This window comes from Nerophis ophidion, linkage group LG14 (assembly GCF_033978795.1).
Source record: "Nerophis ophidion isolate RoL-2023_Sa linkage group LG14, RoL_Noph_v1.0, whole genome shotgun sequence".
Classification (NCBI taxonomy): domain Eukaryota; kingdom Metazoa; phylum Chordata; class Actinopteri; order Syngnathiformes; family Syngnathidae; genus Nerophis; species Nerophis ophidion.
Genome location: NC_084624.1, coordinates 28280203 through 28300812, shown reverse-complemented (window position 1 = coordinate 28300812; position 20610 = coordinate 28280203). Strand labels below are relative to the sequence as shown.

Sequence of the window (20610 nt, the reverse complement as noted above, 5' to 3'; positions counted from 1 at the left end):
ACACAAACACACACACACACACACACACACACACACACACACACACACACACACACACGCACACACACGCAGAGACACATGATCTACTTTCCAGACGAAAATGATGAAATACGAAATGGAGCATTACCGCTCGGAATGGCAGTCTGCCCGGGACTGTGCTGCTGCTCCTCTGCTGTCACATTGTCTTCTACTGCCAGAAACAGAAAGACAGAGTAGAGGGTGGGGGGAGGGGGAAGATACAGTTAATTGTGGAAAAAGAAGTTCAGCACATTAAGAGTTCCTTCTTTTTTTGGGATGTTAAAAGCACTTTCAATCTTGGGTTTGGGAATCCTTGCAAGGCTTTCCTATGTTTTTCTGGCAACAAGGCAAAGAGCCACATGCGTAAATAACATATTAGACCCAGTAAGACCTGATGAATTACGGACACGTCCGGAAAAAAACACCTTGATGACACCTTTGGTTGAGCAAAAGGATTTTAGAAAAGCGGACTTGATATTTTGTATTAGAGCGAAGCGGTTTTCTCTTCAGGCCAGAGGCTGACAAACTAGTGACGGCTTGATCAGCCCTCATTAGGCGGCATGGCAAGTTCGCCACTTTGGACTTTTCGACAACAGCGGCGTTGCCTCCAGAAGACGCGACTCGTGTTTAGCAAAACGGCGGGAAGCCTTTCACGTCGGCGCCTTTATGAAGACGGCGAGGGGTGTCGTGACAAGTAGGAGAAATGAAATGGATTTTAACAGCGGGGAGAGAACAAAAGAGTCTCCCACCTGTTCCATGTAAAATGAGGGTCTCGCTGAGGGCTTCTTACGCCTCTGCGTTCCACCCGTGAAGTCGGATTGCATTCTCCATTATGTATTTTCCCAGCCTTTCATTTTCCCGGGCATGGAGGGGGGGTAGAAAGGGTGGAAGGGGGGAGTGTGACAGGACCTCCCACTAGGGGAGTTGGGCACTGACTGCCGACGCACTTTTCAAACCGCACAAAATATCCTGTACTTTGCATAATTAAGGCTGGACCCTTTGGTGGCGGAAGCTTTTCCCGTGGGGCGGGTTTCGCAAGTTAGAGGCAAGAGGGGAGTCAAACCTTGGTGAAAAATGAAACTAAAAGTGTTGAGTTGTTTTTTTGTTTTTATACATTCTGACTGTCAGGCCCAGCACAAGGAAGGAGTGTTACGATCATAAAGCCGACGTGTATTACGTCAAGAAAAATTCCAGGGCTGGAATTGAATCACGGCAACTGCGGTAATAGCGGCGACCGCCCTCGTCACTTGCCGTAACGCCCTAAAAAATTGACCAACATCGGCGGCAAAAACATCGTGACCGCCCTTGACTTTTTAATTGTTAATGGATGAGGGACGTAAGAGGAAACGGTAGAATGATAATTTGCCATAAAATGTCAGATGGTCAGTAATACTGAGGAGGTGCATATGCCCATTGTCCAGGGTGGAGGGTTGTTGTGTCTATAGGCCTGGTGCCGCTCGGTGACTTTCCTATCAAAACATTACAACTTGTTTTATGGAATATTACTACTTTTCATTTAGACATACTACTTTTTTTCACATTACGACACATTCTCATAGCATTATGACTAGGGATAGATATATAGATAGATAGATAGATAGTACTTTATTGATTCCTTCAGGAGAATTCCTACAGGAAAATTGAAATTCCAGCAGCAGTGTACAGAGTTGAGATCAATTTAAAAAAAAAAGGAAAAAGGAAATAATGGGGGTTTAAATGGAAAAAAAAATAGAGAAATATTACAATAAGAATAAAAAATGATGATGTTTGATAAGAAATGATTGCGTTCGAGCCCATTATCGAATCCTCTTATTGAACTGATTCCTTATCAATTCTCTTATCGAATCCAGGTTGGTTGTTGTATACGAAAAAAACACAATATTTGGTTTAACAAAAGCTCACTTTTATTTTATGAGAAAAAAATAAAATAAATAAATATTGACTGTTACCCAAAGTATATTAAGTGGGATTTTTCAGAAAAACAAATATATACAGTAACACAATAACAACCTGTCTCTGTGATCACTAAAGGTGTATAAATAATAATATAGTGTTAAATAAAATCAAAACTGAAAATAATACAGCTCTCCAAAAAGTGCACTTTTGCTGCTATTGGAACATACTAACTACACACACTATGACACTAAGAACACCAGTCATCAATCAACAATTATTGCATATTGCCAGCTAACAAACAATCCAAAGCAGATTAATCCATTTAGGCCAGGGGTGTCAAACTCAAATACAGAGTGGGCCAAAATTCTAAACTGAACAAAGCCGCGGGCCAAAGTTGAACAACTTAACATTTTAATAGGGACCCAAACAAGTTTTGCATTGAATATTGAACAAGCAAGGCTTATATAACTTTATAGTGAAATCAAAATCGAGTTTTGTTGGTAGCGGGGGTGTATATTGTAGCGTCTCGAAAGAGTTAGTGCTGCAAGGAGTTCTGGGTATTTGTTCTGTTGTGTTTATGTTGTGTTACGGTGCAAATGTTCTCCCGAAATGTGTTTGTCATTCTTGTTTGGTGTGGGTTCACAGTGTGGTGTAACAGTGTTAAAGTTGTTTATATGGCCACCCTCAGTGTGACCTGTATGGCTGTTGACCAAGTATGCTTTGCATTCCCTTGTGCGTGTGTAGAACCCGCATATATTACGTGACTACGCTGTTTGTATGGAGGAAAAGCCGACGTGACGACAGGTTGTAGAAGATGCTAAAAGCAGTACCTTTAAGGCACATCCCCCAATATTGTTGTCCGGGTGTAAATTCGGGAGAATGGTTGCCCCGGGAGATTTTCTGGGGGGGGGGGGGGGGGGGGGGGGGGGATTCGGGATTCTCCTGGAAAAATCGGGAGGGTTGGCAAGCATGAAAATTAGCGTTGAATACGGTGATACAGCGGCACCGCCATTGTATAATACCGGCGGGGCAGCTCTAATGTTAATTTATTATTGCCTCAAGGGCCAAATGAAATTACACGGCGGACCAAATTCGGCCCGCGGGCCAGAGTTTGACACCCATGATTTAGGCTCTTTATTGTTTTTGATCTTGCTTTGTCTTTTCCTATCTTTACTTTTGTCTTGCACTGGACTGTTATTTTTTTTTTTTAACTGAAATACACACAATGACAAATGTATAAGGTATGTGACTCAATTAACATACTGAAATGTAATACACAATATGTAAATATTAGCTTCACACAAATATACAGTACTATCATCAAACAAATACTTCTGAGTGTTGAAACTATTTCGATGGTGGAAATATACGACTGGCAACCATTTTAAGTCCTCTAAACGTCCATTGAAACCGTGCACAAAAATCGTTTTTCAAAAAACATCTTAGTATCAAACTTAACAACTTTTCACCTTAATATTGGGTTACATAAACAAGTTAAACAGTTTAATTACAGACTTATCTTTTCCAAGGCTTGTAAGAGCTAACACAACTTGTTTACTTCTCAATTGTCTTAACCCGGAAGTGCCCAAACTAATGACGCGTAGTATTTTCATTTCGCCACAAGGTGTGAGTAAGAGTCTACAATCAAATGAGCATAACATTGCAGGTCCCACAGGGCATTTCTTGTACGTGGGAAGGGATTCGTTCCCGGGGATTCGAATATAAAAAAAAAAATATTTTTCTTTACTATAGTGGGAACTGGTTGTCAAAAAGGGATTCGAGTCCATAGAATCGGTTCTTTTCTAATCGAACACCCGGGAGAACCGATTTCGAACCTAATCCCTAATTATGACTATTTCACTCGTAATTTTACTGTTTTCAACTTTTTAAATTACCCAAAAAACGTTATTTATTTAAGCATTTTAGGCTAAACAAAGTCAGACGCATGCGCACTAGCAGTGTTTGGGTTTGATAATCAAGGCGGACTAAGGACATGGACTTTGCTCCGGAGATTTCCCCTCGGAGTAAACGGAGCCAAGCGCTTGGTTTAACGTCATTTTCCCCTCGCTTCCCGCCGTGCGTTTAAGGGCACACTGCCGTGTTTGGATGGAGACAGGTGTTGACAATATTGGAAACACTTGTCTCCACACTAAAAGTATACAGCGAAGGAGAAAACTATGTGATGTTTTGCAGCGGGCGATGTGTCGTGAACATTGTCACAACTTGATTAAAACTTCTTTAGTTTGTTGACTGGGATGTTACAGTAACTCCTATATTTAACTGCAAACTGTATCAGTGTTCAAATAACATCAATACTAGCTCAAATATTGTGTCATCTCATAGAACTAAAAGCAGGTTGTGAAGATTGTGTATTCGATTTGAGAGGTGTCACTCCTCTTTATTGTTGTTGGCCAAACTGTTGTACTGAACCAAGAGAGGAACAAAGCTTGTTTTATAGATGTCATCTTCATTTGTCAAACTGCTTTGTGTTTTATTTTAATATCAAAAAGTAAACTCGAAGTTTTTATAAATTACATGTTTTTTTTATGTCACAAAGGTATTACTTCTAAAAACATTCAGGTTACACAGCATTTTGTTAATATGTTATTGTGAATAATTAATTCCTATATCACATATTTCTGCTCAAACGCTTAATGAAGCTGTACTGATACATCATCCAAATGTACATATAAATATACCTAACTTCCATCCATTTTCTACCGCTTATTCCCTTTCGGGGTCGCGGGGGGCGCTGGCGCCTATCTCAGCTACAATCGGGCAGAAGGCGGGGTACACCCTGGACAAGTCGCCACCTCATCGCAGGGCCAACACAGATAGACAGACAATATTCACACTCACATTCACACACTATACCTAACTTAAAAAAATAAATAAACAATTTAAAAATATATCTCCCTTTATCAAAATTTAAAAATAGAGATAAAGGCATCATGAAATGACAAAAACCTGCCAAGTTTGTATTAATAACGAATAAAAAAAAAACAATTTATACCTCGAAAGAAAATAATGTTTGCCTTGGTAACCTTCTTACTTGCCTTGGTGCCCTAAAATATGAGCCCTCCTTTAAGGCAACACTAGCCTTGACCTTAAAAAGTTAAAATTTGAGGCCTGAAAATGTTATTGTTTTATTGTTGTTTTTGTTTATCGAGTGTCATAGTCATTTCCATATCATACATCTAGTACATCATATACATACATATCTCCAGAGAACAATCTTGTGCTCAATGGCAATATTATTATTTCACAAAAAAAAAGAAAAGAAAATTCAATTAAACATACAGTACAGGCCAAAGGTTTGGACACACCCTCTCATTTCCATGCGTTTTCTTTATTTTCATGACTATTTAAATTGTAGATTGTCACTGAAGGCATCAAAACTATGACATCTGTGAAGTGAAATCCATTTCAGGTGACTACCTCTTGAAGCTCATCGAGAGAATGCCATGAGTGTGCAAACCAGTTATCAAAGCAAAGGGTGGCTATTTGGAAGAAACTAGAATATAATACATGCTTTCGATTTGCAGAGAATAATTTCGCCACACCTAGTGTGTGAGTGACAATCATTGGTGCTTTAACTTTTTAACTCTATTTCATCTTTTTTTGTTAAGTACATAACTCCACATGTGTTCATTCATAGTTGTGATGCCTTCAGTGACAATCTACAGTGTAAATTAGGGTTGTGGGAAAAAATCGATTCGAATACAGTACGTTGTGCGATTCAGAATCAATCCTCTTTTTTTTTAAATCGATTTTTATTTGTTTTGTTTTTTATTTTATTTTATTTTTTTATTTATTTTTAATCAATCCAACAAACCACTACACAGCAATACCATAACAATGCAATCCAACTCCAAAACCAAACCTGACCCAGCAACACTCAGAACTGCAATAAACAGAGCAATTGAGAGGAGACACAAACACGACACGGAAAAAAACAAAAGTAGTGAAACAAAAATGAATATTATCAACAACAGTATCAATATTAGTTATAATTTCAGCATAGCAGCAATTAAAAATCCCTCATTGACATTATCATTAGACATTCATAAAAAATAAAAAACAAGAACAATAGTGTCACAGTGGCTTACACTTGCATCGCATCACATAAGCTTGACAACACACTGTGTCCAATGTTTTCACAAAGATAAAATAAGTCATATTTTGGTTCGTTTAATAGTTAAAACAAATTTACATTATTGCAATCAGTTGATAAAACATTGTCCTTTACAATTATAAAAGCTTTTTAAAAAATTATACTACTCTGCTAGCATGTCAGCAGATTAGGGTAGATCCTGCTGAAATCCTATGTATTGAATGAATACAGAATCGTTTTGTGTCAGAAAACTATAGTTTTTGAATCGAGAATCGCGTTGAATCGGAAAAACTTGATATATTATCGAATCGCGACCCCAAGAATCAATATTGAATCGAATCGTAGGACTCCCAAAGATTCGCAGCCCTAATGTAAATAGTCATGAAAATAAAGAAAATGCATTGAATGAGAAGGTGTGTTCTAACTTTTGGCTTGTACTGTATATCAAAAGGGTAATGGGACGAAAATCGTATTGCAAGCATTGAGTTGCAGTATTACAAAAAAAAAAAAGGATAAAGTGACAACATTATGAGAAAAAACAATAAAATGAGGGACGGAGTGTACCGTTCACATTTGAACCGATATTGTACCTTCATGACAATCGATACCGATACTTAATGATACCAATTTTACCAATTTTCGGACCATAGGGTGCCAATGAGCGGGTTATTCAGGTCTATATTCATACAAAAGGCGCATCAGATTATAAGGCACATTAAAGGTAATGTGACTCTCGCCAGATCCTTGTAGTTCGATAGGCTCGACACAAGGATCTAGGATCGAGGGCAATGCAAACTCCTTCAAGATAGCAAAAAATAGTGAACCAATCAGGATCGCCAGGCGGGTTTTCATAGATGTGACGTAGCGCCGAAACGACTGTTTGATTTAAACAACAATGGCGGCACGCAGCGAGGAGTCGTGTGCTGACATTGATTCTGCATATTTTCTGTGCACAAACGACATCAATTGTCTACTGACATTGCTGCGTCGTTTCAGTAAAAGTTGTCTAACTTTTTGCTCTGTCGTTATCCAATATCTCGGCTGTTCTGTTTTGGATTTCTCAGGGTCGCTCTCATCAGCGTCACGGGTTGATTTCGATGTGAGTGGTTAAAGTGGTATGTCATTCAAGGTAACGGACTAGTGGTTTGTCCAATCACATGCAATGATTTTTTTACACGGCACCGCCTTCTGAAATACATCTATTGAGAAATCCCAGATTCTTGTGTGGAGCTCAGCGAACTACAAGGATCTGGCAAGAGTCAGGTTACATTAGAGGGGTCATATTATGATTTTTTTTTCTAAATTTGAATCACTTCCTTGTGGTCTACATAACATGTAATGGTGAATATTTGGTCAAAATGTGCATACATTATGTTTTGCGGACCAACTTCAAGTCGCTTTCTGACCGTCTCCTCAGGATATACCGTTTTGTGGGCAGGACTTATTTACTTAGACAGCGTCTTTTTTGTACTGATAGTTTTTAAACACTTCCATAGCGAGTCTACTGACAGATATAAGTTACAACTGTATGCCACTTTATATAAGAAATGACAACAGCGGAGGATGAATGTCCCACAACAAGAGGACTATTGACTACAGCGTGGACTACAATGGCAGACGTGCAAAAATATCTGGGTCTTATGCAGATCCCAAATACAGAAGAAAAGTTGGTTTTGCATAATGTTGCAAAACGAAACACCAGATAATATATTTCCTAACAGGTGCCATTTTGGGGTCCTTCCATAATAATACGCATATGTTAAAGCACAGTACACCTGACAAAGGTAGCCTTAATGCGCAGATAATCCATCAAGCGGTGCGGCTTCGAAGCCTACCAAAGTCGTACTGAAACATTCTGACAGATTTTGGAGCGCCGTTTGTAATGTTCTATATTCTCAACGTGTTGGGCTTGCTTTGACAGCATAATTTATCGAACAGGTGTCAACTTGCAATCCACACGTATCTCTTACGTGTGACTGCCATCTACTGTTCACACTTATCACTACATAATGGACCAAATAAAGCACAACCAGAATTATTCCGTATATTAGGCACACCGGGTTTGCGCGCTGTCAAAAATGAAGGGATTTTAAGTGCGCCTTAATGTCCGAAAAATATGGTACTTTTGTGTGTGCTCATGTGTAAAGATGTGAAATAGGGTCAGGTGAGGTCTATTGTCATACAAAAGGCGCACCGGTTTAAAGGGCGCATTAAAGTTTTTTTTCTCTGAATGGAAAACACTTCCTTGTGTTCTACATAACATGTAATGTTGGTTTTGTGATCAAAATGTTGCATGGATTGTGTTTTGCAGACCATCTTCAAGTCGCTTTCTGACAGTTGCTTCTGAACGGGCCGTTTTGTAGGCGGTCTTATTTACTTGGCTCACCTTCAGGAGCGTCTTCTCCCCGTTATCTTTGTTGTCGCGGTGTAGAGTGCAAGGACGGGAGTGGAAGAAGTGTCAAAAGACGGTTTTAATGACAATCAGACTTTACTAAAATCAATAACGGAGCAGCATTTCCTCATTCCTGGCTCACTATTGCAACAACAACGCCGGAAATGTGTCGAATGAAAAACCGTCCAACCGGAATTCTCTAATAATTAAAGTTCCTTGGGTGAATAAAGTAAACTCACTACACCGGTATGTTTTAGTGCTTTTATGGCGAGTTTACTAACAGATATAAGTAAGAACTTTGCACTATTTTATATTAAATTGGCAACAGTGGAGGATGAATGTTTCATAACAAAAAGATAGAGAAAAAGAAGAAGCTTATGGACTATGGTGTCAAGAAAGACTACAAAGGCGGAAGCGTGCAAATTTTCAGGACTTTTGCAGATCCCAAATTCAGATCAGCAGGTACAAGAAAAGTTGCTTTTGCATAATATTGTGAAAAAAATCGCCAGATAGTATAGCTTAACCTTGTACACACACCATAATAATACTCATATATTGAAGCACAGTACAATCCATTAAGCGGTGCGGTTTCATAGTTTACTTAAGTCGTACTAATACATTTTGATAGATTTTTGAGCGCTGTGTGTATCGTTTTATATTTTCAATAGAATATTTACACTGTTGTTGTTGTTTACTTGAGTCATATTGCAGTTTACATGTATCTCTTATGTGTGACTGCCATCATATTTCAGTCTACACGTATCTCTTATTTGTGACTTCCATCTACTGGTAACACTTATCTTTACACTATGTACCAAATAAAATAGCTTTGAGGTTGGTAAGCACAACCAAAGTTATTCCGAACATTAGGCGCACCGGGTTATAAGGCGCACCGTCGTGTTTTGAAAAAATTAAATGATTTTATGTGCGACTTATAGTCCGAAAAATCCTTCCATCCCCAGCCATTTTCTACCGCTTGTCCCTTCTGGGATCGCGGGGGGTCGCTGAAGCCTATCTCAGCTGCATTTGGGCGGAAGGTGGGGTACACCTGGACAAGTCGCCACCTCATCGCAGGGCCAAAGTCCGAAAAATATGGTACTAAATTCCCAGCCGGAATGTTCCTATTGACCAGCCAGAAGAGACACTCATGGAGTTTTGGTCTAAAATAACCTTCTGATGAAGAGCGAATAATCTTTCATATTGTTGGAAATAGTTGCTATAACATGAGCGTTGCATATGCCAAACAAATCAAGGATATGGCAATTAATTAGTATAATGGAAGTCGAGCGAGTTGGACACCGCGGAGGGACGTCCCTCAGAGCCACCACACAAGTCTGAATCAGCTACTGCGGTCCTGCTGGAGCGGGCCTCGGTGACTGACGCCCTGAGAGTTTAATGAGTTTCTCCAGCGCCGTTGAGCGCCTTGGCATTTGACATCATTTAAATGGTCCAGGGATGGGGGGTCCTAATAAATCCCCCGCGGTTCTATCAAAGATCGGTGGCAGCTTTTTTTTTTTCCTTTTTCCCTTTTTTGTTTTTGATTATTATCCCTGTTGGTGAGATGAGGGAGTTGAGGCAGAAAAAAGCTATCTTGTGAAAAAGTGAAAATGTGGGGGATGATTTGTCGCCTGCTGGAAACATTAAAAGTTTAGTCATTAAGACAACTTCTGAAAGACTGCGAATTTCCTCTATAAAGTTGAGTTAATCATGGCAGAGTTTGGCACCGTACATCTGGCGTAGTACCCAAGATAGTCATACAAAGTCTACGTCATATCATACCCATCACGTCGTGACCAATCCCTGCAATACAGCAGCTTTCCTGACATATTTACTCATTTGTTTGGTTTTTGTATGTTCCGGTGTTGGATTACATCAGGTATGGTTTTGTGTTTTTACATTCCACAGTGGTTTAAAAAGACAATTCAGATCAATGTATAATTCCCACATTTGCTTCTTTATTTGAAACCAACAAAAAAAAAGTTAATGTTTGTCAACATTATTATGCTGGAAGCAACATTTTGTATACATATATGTCGATTTCTGAAAGTAAAACCTACATTTCGCCATTGGCTTAATGGTTAAATCTTGAGAAATGGTTTAAAGTACCAAAGCCCTTAATTTGATATTTGTATTGAAAAGTGATTTAAATGAACCCTCTTTTTGTCTTTTTAAATTTTGTATTTTACAAACCCCGTTTCCATATGAGTTGGGAAAATGTGTTGGAAGTAAATATAAACAGAATACAATGATTTGCAAATCATTTTCAACCCATATTCAGTTGAATGCACTACAAAGACAAGATATTTGATGTTCAAACTCATAAACTTTATTTTTTTTGCAAAATAATAATTAACTTAGAATTTCATGGCTGTAGTTGGGAAAGGGCATGTTCACCACTGTGTTACATCACCTTTTCTTTTAACAACACTCAATAAACGCTTGGGAACTGAGGAAACTAATTGTTGAAGCTTTGAAAGTGGAATTCTTTCCAATTCTTTGTTTTATGTAGAGGTTTAGTCATTCAACAGTCCGGGGTCTCCTCTGTCGTATTTTACGCTTCATAATGCGCCACACATTTTCGATGGGAGACATGTCTGGACTGCAGGCGGACCAGGAAAGTACCCGCACTCTTTTACTACGAAGCCACGCTGTTGTAACACGTGGCTTGACATTGTTTTGCTGAAATAAGCAGAGGCGTCCATGATAACGTTGCTTGGATGACAACATATGTTGCTCCAAAACCTGTATGGACCATTCAGAATTAATGGTGCCTTCACAGATGTGTAAGTTGCCCATTCCTTGGGCACTAATACACCACAATGCCATCACAGACGCTGGCTTTTGAACTTTGCGCCTATAATAATCCAAATGGTAATTTTGTTCTTTGTTCCGGAGGACACCACGTCCACAGTTTCCAAATATAATTTGGAATGTGGACTGGTCAAACCACAGAACACTTTTCCACTTTGCATCAGTCCATCTTAGGTGAGCTCGAGCCCAGCGAAGCCGGCGGCGTATCTGGGTGCTGTTGATAAATGGGTTTGGCTTTGCATTGTAGAGTTTTAACTTGCACTTACAGATGTAGCGACCAACTGTAGTTACTGACAGTGGTTTTATGAAGTGTTCCTGAACCCATGTGGTGATATCCTTTACACACTGATGTCGGTTTTTGATGCAGTACCGACTGAGGGATCAAAGGTCGGTAATATCATCGCTTACGTTTGGTGATTTTTCCAGATTTTCTGAACCTTTTGATGATTTTAAGGACCGTAGATGGTAAAATCCCTAAATTCCTTGCAATAGCTCGTTGAGAAATGTTGTTCTAAAACTGTTTAAAATTTGCTTACAAAGTGGTGACCCTCGCCCCATCCTTGTTTGTGAATAACTTAGCATTTCATGGAAGCTGCTTTTATACCCAATCATGGCACCCACCTGTTCCCAATTAGCCTCCACACATGTGGGATGTTCCAAATAAGTGTTTGATGAGCATTCCTCAACTTTATCAGTATTTAAAACCACCTTTCCCAACTTCTTTGTCACATGTTGCTGGCATCAAATTCTAAAGTTAATGATTATTTGCAAAAAAAAAAAAATGTTTATCAGTTTGAACATCAAATATGTTGTCTTTGTAGCATATTCAACTGAATATGGATTGAAAATGATTTGCAAATCATTGTATTCCGTTTATATTTACATCCAACACAATTTCCCAACTCATATGGAAACGGGGTTTGTATTATATTGTGTATTATTATTGCGTATTATTATGTTTAATGCTGTACCTCAACTGGATGGATGTGTAATATTGTTGAATGTGTTGAAAGTGCCTTGACATTTATGTACATTGCTGTTCAATTTAAAAAATAAAAACTTTCAGACATTAGCTATAATCTTGTATCCTTGAACCTATCTGTCTCTCGAGCAGTTCCGTTTCCGTTTATTTTATTTTAAGGACAATGTGCAGTTACATTAAAAAAGATGGCTCCACCAGGAGGAGCGCCAAGCAAATTTCCATCTGTAGTCCTTTTAAGTCACATTTAGCATCCACCCTTAAAATTACACAACAAATATAAAAATACATAACAAGTTTAAAATGACTGAATTTACTAATAAATTTAAAATACAAGCGCAATATACATATACAAAGTGTGTGTAATGTCCTCAAGTTACAATATTTTAGCAGCTTCCTTTAAAGTGCACAACAATAGAAAATTTTTATGCTGCTAAAAGTCATCCATGCAGCTTCGGAGTGATGCACATCTTCAATTTTTGGTATGGTTAAAATGGAAAACAAAGAAGAGATCCTGGAAAACTTTACCCAAACTGTAAAACACTACTCAGCCATCTTCTGGTATTTGTTTACCTGCAAGCCCACATCAACGTGAAATTCAGGCATGAGAGCACACTTTGGGAAAAAAGAGGAAAACTGAGGTAAAAAAGAGAGGAATATTTCTATCAGCACAAAGAGACGAGCATTCAACACATTTTGTTGAGATCTTTTATTTTCATACGTCATTGAAAAAGTGATATTTAGACGCGAAAATGATTGTTTAAAAAGGTGGATGTAACATGCCAGAAATGTACTTTAGGGTAAACTCAGCGCATCCATCATATGGATTTTTTTGCTTTACTTTGACAAACAATATATCAGAAAAGAGTTTGTTTGACATTTTCTCCAGTTGATTTCAATGACGGACAGATTCAATTGAGTCAATACAAGTGAGTGTTTATTTCTATTAATTTGGACCGCCCCAAATACATTGGACTCTACTAGGGTTGTCCCGATACGGTACCAAAATGTATTTCGATACTTTTCTAAATAAAGATGACCACAAAAAATGTCATTATTGGAATTATTTTAATAAAAAAATCTTAGGGTACATTAAACATATGTTTCTTATTGCAATGGAAGAAAACTTTCGTCCTTAAGTAAAATAGTGAACATACTAGACGTGTCTTTTAAAAGTAAGTAAGCAAACAAAGGCTCCTAATTTGTCGGCGGATTCATGCAGTAACATATTGTGTCATTCATCATTCTATTATTTTGTTAAAATTATTAAGGACAAGCTGTAAAAATGTATTATTAATCTACTTGTTCATTTACTGTTAATATCTGCTTTTGTTCTGTTTCAACATGTTCTATCTACACCTCTGTTAAAATGTAATAATAACTTATTCTTCTGTTGTTTGGATAATTTACATTAGTTTTGGATGATGCCACAAATTTAGGAATCAATCCGATACCAAGCAGTTACAGGATCATACATTGGTGATACAAAGGCCTCATGTTTCCAGGGACGCATTTCCTGAGTTTATTAAAATAATATGAATTTTTTAAAAAGGAAAAAAGTTTTTGGGACAATAAAAAAATATCGATGTAATCATAGAATTATCGACTAGATACACTATTGTATTTGGTATCATTACAGTGGATGTCATGGCATTTGTTTACATTGTGACGCCGGTGAGCTATTGTATCCTCCTAGCTATTCCTCGTCTTGCAGGGATGATACTTGTAAGAAACTTACTTTATTTATCGCCATCGAGACGAGGATTAGTGTTTTAGAAGTAGCTAAAACGCTGCAGACTGCGGATGGATGTTCGCTGCTAGCCAGCTACTCATGTTTTAAAGCACGTCTTCCTGAGGGCGTTTCAGTGTTATAGCTTCACCTTTATCATCATTTTTTGGGCCAAAATGCGTCCATTCTCCCTTTTCTGTCTACATACTGTGTCTGCTTGTAAGTACTTCGTGATTGGGCACTGCTCAACATGCTCCTCCACTTGTAAAACCAGCAATGTCACGACGCGACGTCATGCCCGGGAACCGGTACTTTTCAAACAGAGTATAGTACCAATTTTGATTCTTTAGTACTGCGATACTATACTAGTATCGGTATACAGTACAACCCTTGGCTCTACTTCATGGGTGTCAAACTCTGGCCCGCGGGCCAAATTTGGCCCGCCGTGTAATTTCACTTGGCCCTTGAGGCCATATCAAATTAACATTAGAGCTGGCCCGCTGCTGTAACACCGCATTCACCGCTAATACTCTTACTTTACAACCCTCCGGATTTTCCCAGGAGACTCCCGAAGTTAAGTGTCCCTCCCGAATTTCATCCCGGGCAACAATATTGGGGGTGGGCCTTAAAAGCACTGCCTTTGGCGTTCTCTACAACCTGTCGCCACGTCCGCTTTTCTTCCATACAAACAGCGTGCCAGCCCAGTCACATAATATATGCGGCTTATACACACACACAAGTGAATGCAAGGCATACTTGGTCAACAGCCATACAGGTCACACTAAGGGTGGCCGTATAAACAACTTTAACACTGTTACAAATATGCGCCACACTGTGAACCCACACCAAACAAGAATGACACATTTTGGGAGAACACCCGCGCTGTAACACAACATAAACACAACAGAACAAATACCCACAACCCCTTGCAGCACTAACTCTTCCAGGACGCTACAATATACACCCCCCGCTATCACCAAACCCCGTCCACCTCAACCCCGCTGCCGAAAAGAGGCATTCCATTTTTATTTAAATTTTATTTGATATGCCATTGATATTATTTAATTATGATTAATATTTGAAATTCGATTTTGCATGTCACTATAAATTTATATACTGTAAGCCTTGCTTGTTCAAGATTCAATGCAAAACTTGTTTGGGTCCCTACTAAAAGGTTAATTTGTTCAACCTCGGCCCGCTGCTTTGTTCGGTTTTAAATTTTGGCCCACTCTGTATATGAGTTTGACACCCCGGCTCTACTTGGTCTCCCTTGCCTATAAACACATAAGGCATCTGAGCTAGCAGACAATACAAAGGCTTCATTAGTGTCTTTATAATCAACAAGCAAGCCGATCCTCCTTATTATAAAAGTGACCAGCAACAAAGCTAGTGGAGTTCTGTAGACTCTGAAATGAAAACTCATGGCGCTCCTTGTCTAAAAAGCACTTTAACGTGTAAGGATGACGAGAAAGTGGTCGTTCTCTTTAGTGCAGAAACAAAACAGGCCACTCAGTCGTCCACTGTGCACTCCTTAGACATCCTCCACGGCCCACACAATCACAGACAATCGCAAAACTCTTACACTTCACGTAACCCATTGGTGGCTTCTACTTGTGACTAGGGTTGTACGGTATTCCGGTACTAGTACAGTACCGCGATACTAATAAATCATATCCAGTACTACACCGCCTCTAAAAAGTACCGGTTACCCACCGTCTCTCTTTTTTTTAACACCCATGACGGCGGCTGTTGTCACGTCGTGACATTAAAGTTAAAGTTAAAGTACCAATGATTGTCACACACACTCTTGGTGTGGCGAAATTAATTCAGGTTTTACGAGCAGAGGAGCATGTTAGGCAGCACACAATCACTGAGTACTTACAAGCAGACACAGTGCGTAGACAGAAAAGGGAGAGCAGACGCATTTTGGCTCAAAAACTAAAGATAAAGGTGAATCTATAACACTGAAACGTCCTCAGGAAGAGGTGCTTTAAGACATGGCGAACTAGCTAGCGGCTAAAATCCATCCGCAGTCTGCAGTGTTTTAGCTACTTCTAAATCACTAATCCTCGCCTCCATGGTGACAAATAAAGTAAGTTTCTTACAAGTATCATCCCTGCAGGACGAGGAATAACTAAACATGCTTCAGTACACATTATAGGAGGATACAATAGCTCACCGGCATCACAATGTAAACAAATGCCATGAGTGGATCTACACCTGACATCCACTGTAATGATACCAAGTACATGAACATATCTAGTCGATACTACTATGATTACATCAATATATTTTAGCATCACAGAATCTTTTTTAGTTTTATGTTTATAAACTCAGGAAATGCGTCCCTAGACACATGAGGACTTTGAAAATGACCATTGTACGTATGATCCTGTAACTACTTGGAGACGGCCATGCCAGCAACCTGAGGGTTCCTGGTTCGATCCCCACCTTCTACCAACCTCGTCACGTCCGTTGTGTCCTTGAGCAAGACACTCCACCCTTCTCCTGATGGGTCGTGGTTAGGGCCTTGCATGGGAGCTACTGTCACCAGTGGGTGAGAATGGGTGAATGTGGATATAGTGTCAAAGCGCTTTGAGTACCTTACATGTAGAAAAGCGCTATACAAATATAACCCATTTACCATTTAGTTGGTATTGGATCGATACCCAAATTTGTGGTATCTTGCAAAAAACTAATGCAAAGCATTCAAACAACAGAAGAATAAGTTTTAACAGAAGTGTAGATAGAACATGTAAGCAGATATTAACAGTAAATGAAGAAGTAGATTAATAATTCATTTTCGACCACTGATCCTTAATAATTTTGACAAAATAATAGAATGATAAATGACACAATATGTTACTGCATATGTCAGCAGACGAATTAGGAGCCTTTGTTTGTTTACTTACTAATAAAAGAAAAGTTGTCTCGTATGTTCACTATTTTATTTAAGGACAAAATTGCAATAATAAACATATGTTTAATGTACCCTAAGATTGTTTGTCAAAATAAAGTCAATAATGCTATTTTTTGTGGTCCCCTTTATTTTGAAAAGTATCGAAATGCACTTTGGTGCCGGTACCAAAATATTGGTATCGGGACAACCCTACTTGTGACATAAAAACCCCCCCAGAAAAAAGTCGGTTAGTGGTTTAATTGTTTTTCTTTTCATGTTTTCATCACTCCATGTCCCACATTAAATCATGAAGTGAAATGCCAGTTTTCTGTCAGCTCAGGTCAGGACGGCTAACACAAATACATCCGGCCAGTTTTAATTAACATGTTGCAAAGCTTATCTGGTAATGACTTGAAGCACCAAACATGTCATCCCGCAGCATCACTGCTATCAGTTAATTAATGTTTGACGAGGTACAGTGTATCACTCAGCTGGCGCCAAACTGCGGAGAGAAGAAAAAACAATACCAAACACACGCGGGACCGCTTCGGCGCTGCTCCTTTGATAGTGAAAAGCTCAGAAATGGGTGTGTTTTTTTTTTAAATTAAACATAATCCCACAACAAGTGTTGCGGCACTAAAGGCCACTAATTAACACAGCGGCCACACACAGGAAGTGACTGTCATTATACTTTGAGTGACAATCCCCCAAACGGGATGGCTCCTTTTTTTATGGAGGAATTAATAGCAACCTGACAAATTCGTGATCAGCTCAGTTCTTCCGTAACACAAACATTCCTTGCTTCTCAGTGTGTGTGTGTCGCCCCGAGTGTGTGTTCCTGGATATGCGTGACTCATCCGCTTGGTTACAAGCAGCTCGGACGATACGGCGGCGAGCACAATGGCTGTGTAATCCGCCCCTGACTGACCGCGAAGGAGACGCTCGCCACGGGGACTACAACTCAATTTAGCTGGGGGTCAAGAGGTCAACCCTCTTCAATTAGGCCCGGGAGGAGGCAGGGACGGGGGGGGGGGGGGGGGGGGGGGGGACTGACACACACATGACTAACTTTCTTAATGAGCATTATTTGAACTGACCATTGGTGTCATAAACGTTGCACGATGTTTGCAATCCTTCATTTTCTACACAGGTGAGAGTAAAATAACAGCATTAATTGAGTAAAAACATGCAATGGAGGTGAAGAATGGGGATCAATCACTGTCTCCAGATCAGACGAGCCATGACAACAAGACAGACACGCGCCGTGAAATAAGAGGAGATATCGGCCAGCTCCCGCGACGCCTCAGGTCCGGCGCCGCGCTCCAGCCCCTTGCATGACAAGCGCGCTGACAGTCGTGCTAATGGGTTTTAGTTTTTTTCCTTCTGCAGCTCCATCATCATTTCCTTAATGATAATACTAACCATATTTTTGTGTCACATTAGAAACGTGTTAATGGGTGTTATGCCACGGACCATTAATGGCGAGCGGGCCCGGAAGACGGCGGAGCTATCTGACACAACCGTTGGCTAAGAAAGAAAAAAAAAAAACAGAGTGGAGAAATGCTAAACTATTTTTCTGTTCAAATACCGTATTTCCTTGAATTTCCGCAGGGCATATAGTATGCGCCTGGCTTGAATTACTGCCGGGTCAAACTCGCTTCGCAAAATAATTAGCGCATGCTTAGTATTACCGCCTGCTCAAACTCGTGACGTCACGAGTGACACTTCCCCTGTCATCATTTTCAAAATGAAGGAGGCTGATTTCAATACCGGTAATTTGAAATCGCATAAAGGGAAGAAGATTAAGAGCCATTCAGTAGGATTTAAGGTCCAAGCTTACATCACACTCAAATTTTTACTGCATGCCTTTGGTATGTGCCGTAGTGAGAAGAGGTTTTAAAATAATTAGTGCATGCTTACTTTTACCGCATGCCTTTGGTAAGCGCAGGAGTGAGAAGAGGTTTTAAATTAATAAGCGCCCCGGCGGCTATTCAAGGAAATATGGTAGATGCATTTGAGAGGTTATGTTCTGGGGAGTGAAAGTGGGAGGGGCCAGGCTTGTGTAGGAGATCTGGTGTCACTGTAGGGGAGTTATTGTGCAACAAGTTATGCAAAATAACGTTTTATTATTTTATAAAAATAATTCTGCTAGTTTCAAAGTGTAATATAGCCCTATTTTTTTATTTATTTTTTTAAACACAAATTACCAAATTTAAGCAAATTTTCCCCCTAAACATAAAAACAGTAAGCTGACATGTTTTGAAGCACTGCATATTTACACCATATTGTCTCTCTTTTTAATGCATTTAATCCATTTTTATCATATGCATATGAGGGAGACTTGGTGTCACTGGAGGGGAATTATTGGGCAACAAAATGATGCTGGAATGCAAACAATAATTTTTTATATTTTATAAAAAAAAAATTTCTACTAGTTAAAAATTGTAATATATGCCTATTTAAAAAAAAATGTATTAACCAATTTTAGCAATTTTTTCCTTCAACATAAAAACAAAAGGCTGACATGTTTTGAAGCACAGCATATTTACAACATATTACCTCTCTTTTTAATGTATTTAATCCATTTGTATCATACTTCCTGCAAATGTGGGACACCTGGTATCAAAGTATGGGGACATTAGTGTGCAAGTGAATGATACAATGATGCAAAAATTGCGACAAAATAAATGTGCAAATGCAATTTTTATTTTTTTAATATTTGTACTGTTTTTGGAAATGTTTGCTCGGTTAAGTTGAACATAAGTACCCATTAAAAAATATGGTTGTTTTCCTATTCTAATTGTGTTTTAATACAAATGATACTTCATAGGACATTAACAATGTGAAGAGTGTCATTATGTTTGATGTGTACATCACTTTATTGTAATATTATTGTACTAGGACCATTTATATTCAAGTAAGGATACATAATTGTGTAACTAAATCATTCAGATTTGCAATGTCAAAATTACAAAACAAATGTGGTAGTTTTTTATATATTTGGTTTTTCTCCTCACTTAAACTTTGGGTTTTTTCCTTTGAAACGCAAACGGTTTATATTGATTTATTTTTTTTTTTTAATACAAAAAAATGTTTACAGCAGGTGCAAGCTGATTTTTTAAAGGACATCAAGAATGTTAAGCTGCTGAAAATGTATTGTTGTATTGTGAGACTAAATAATGCATAATTGTGACACACAAAACATTTGTCAATACCTTAGTGTCAAAGTCAAGGCCCGTGGGCCAGATCTGGCCCGTGAATGAATTATCTATGGCCCCCGAGATGATATTTGATGAGTATTAGAACCGCAGACCACAGCCAACCTAGCGCTAGGAATTTTCAAAATGGGATCCCAGGGACCCCATCAAGTCATAAAAATGGGGTCCCACAGTAAAATTTTGTGGTCCCACATTTTTGTAAGCGTTTTGAAAACAAATGATAAATGTATGCATTATCCTGTTATATCTCACATTATATATTATGTTTTGGAAAAAGGTTGTTATGAATGTTACTTAATTCATTTTAAAAAATGTACAAAAGAAAACATCATTTTATGCATATGTAAATGTAGTCAGTTATAAACATTCATTCACTTTCTTCTTTCCTTCATTGATCTAAACTTTACCGCTGCCGGTAAAGTTTATTTCTATATTTTTATTGTAATATTTACAGTATTTGTTTGTTCTATTTTTGGCCAACGTAAAACATTGAAAACAATCTGAAGTTGTCTTTATTTTTTAGTTTTAATGCCATGATTTTAATACTCTGTGCA

The 20610-nt window shown here is 38.7% G+C and overlaps 1 protein-coding gene across 8 annotated transcripts in view; it reads right to left on the bottom strand.

The window, feature by feature from the left end:
- The window catches only part of LOC133568406 (zinc finger protein 521), a 293495-nt gene that overhangs the window by 270294 nt on the left and 2591 nt on the right, over nucleotides 1–20610 (bottom strand). For 5 of the 8 annotated variants that reach the window (XM_061920306.1, XM_061920303.1, XM_061920301.1 and 2 more), the window contains exon 2: nucleotides 128–190. The exons of 1 other annotated variant lie outside the window; for it this stretch is intronic. Coding sequence is in view for 5 of the 7 variants with exons in the window: in XM_061920303.1 (XP_061776287.1) it covers nucleotides 128–190 (63 nt within the window). In the remaining 2 variants the exon portion in view is untranslated. The remainder of the gene's footprint in view (nucleotides 1–127; nucleotides 191–20610) is intronic. 2 more of the 8 variants (XM_061920307.1, XM_061920302.1) reach the window with 1 other exon arrangement.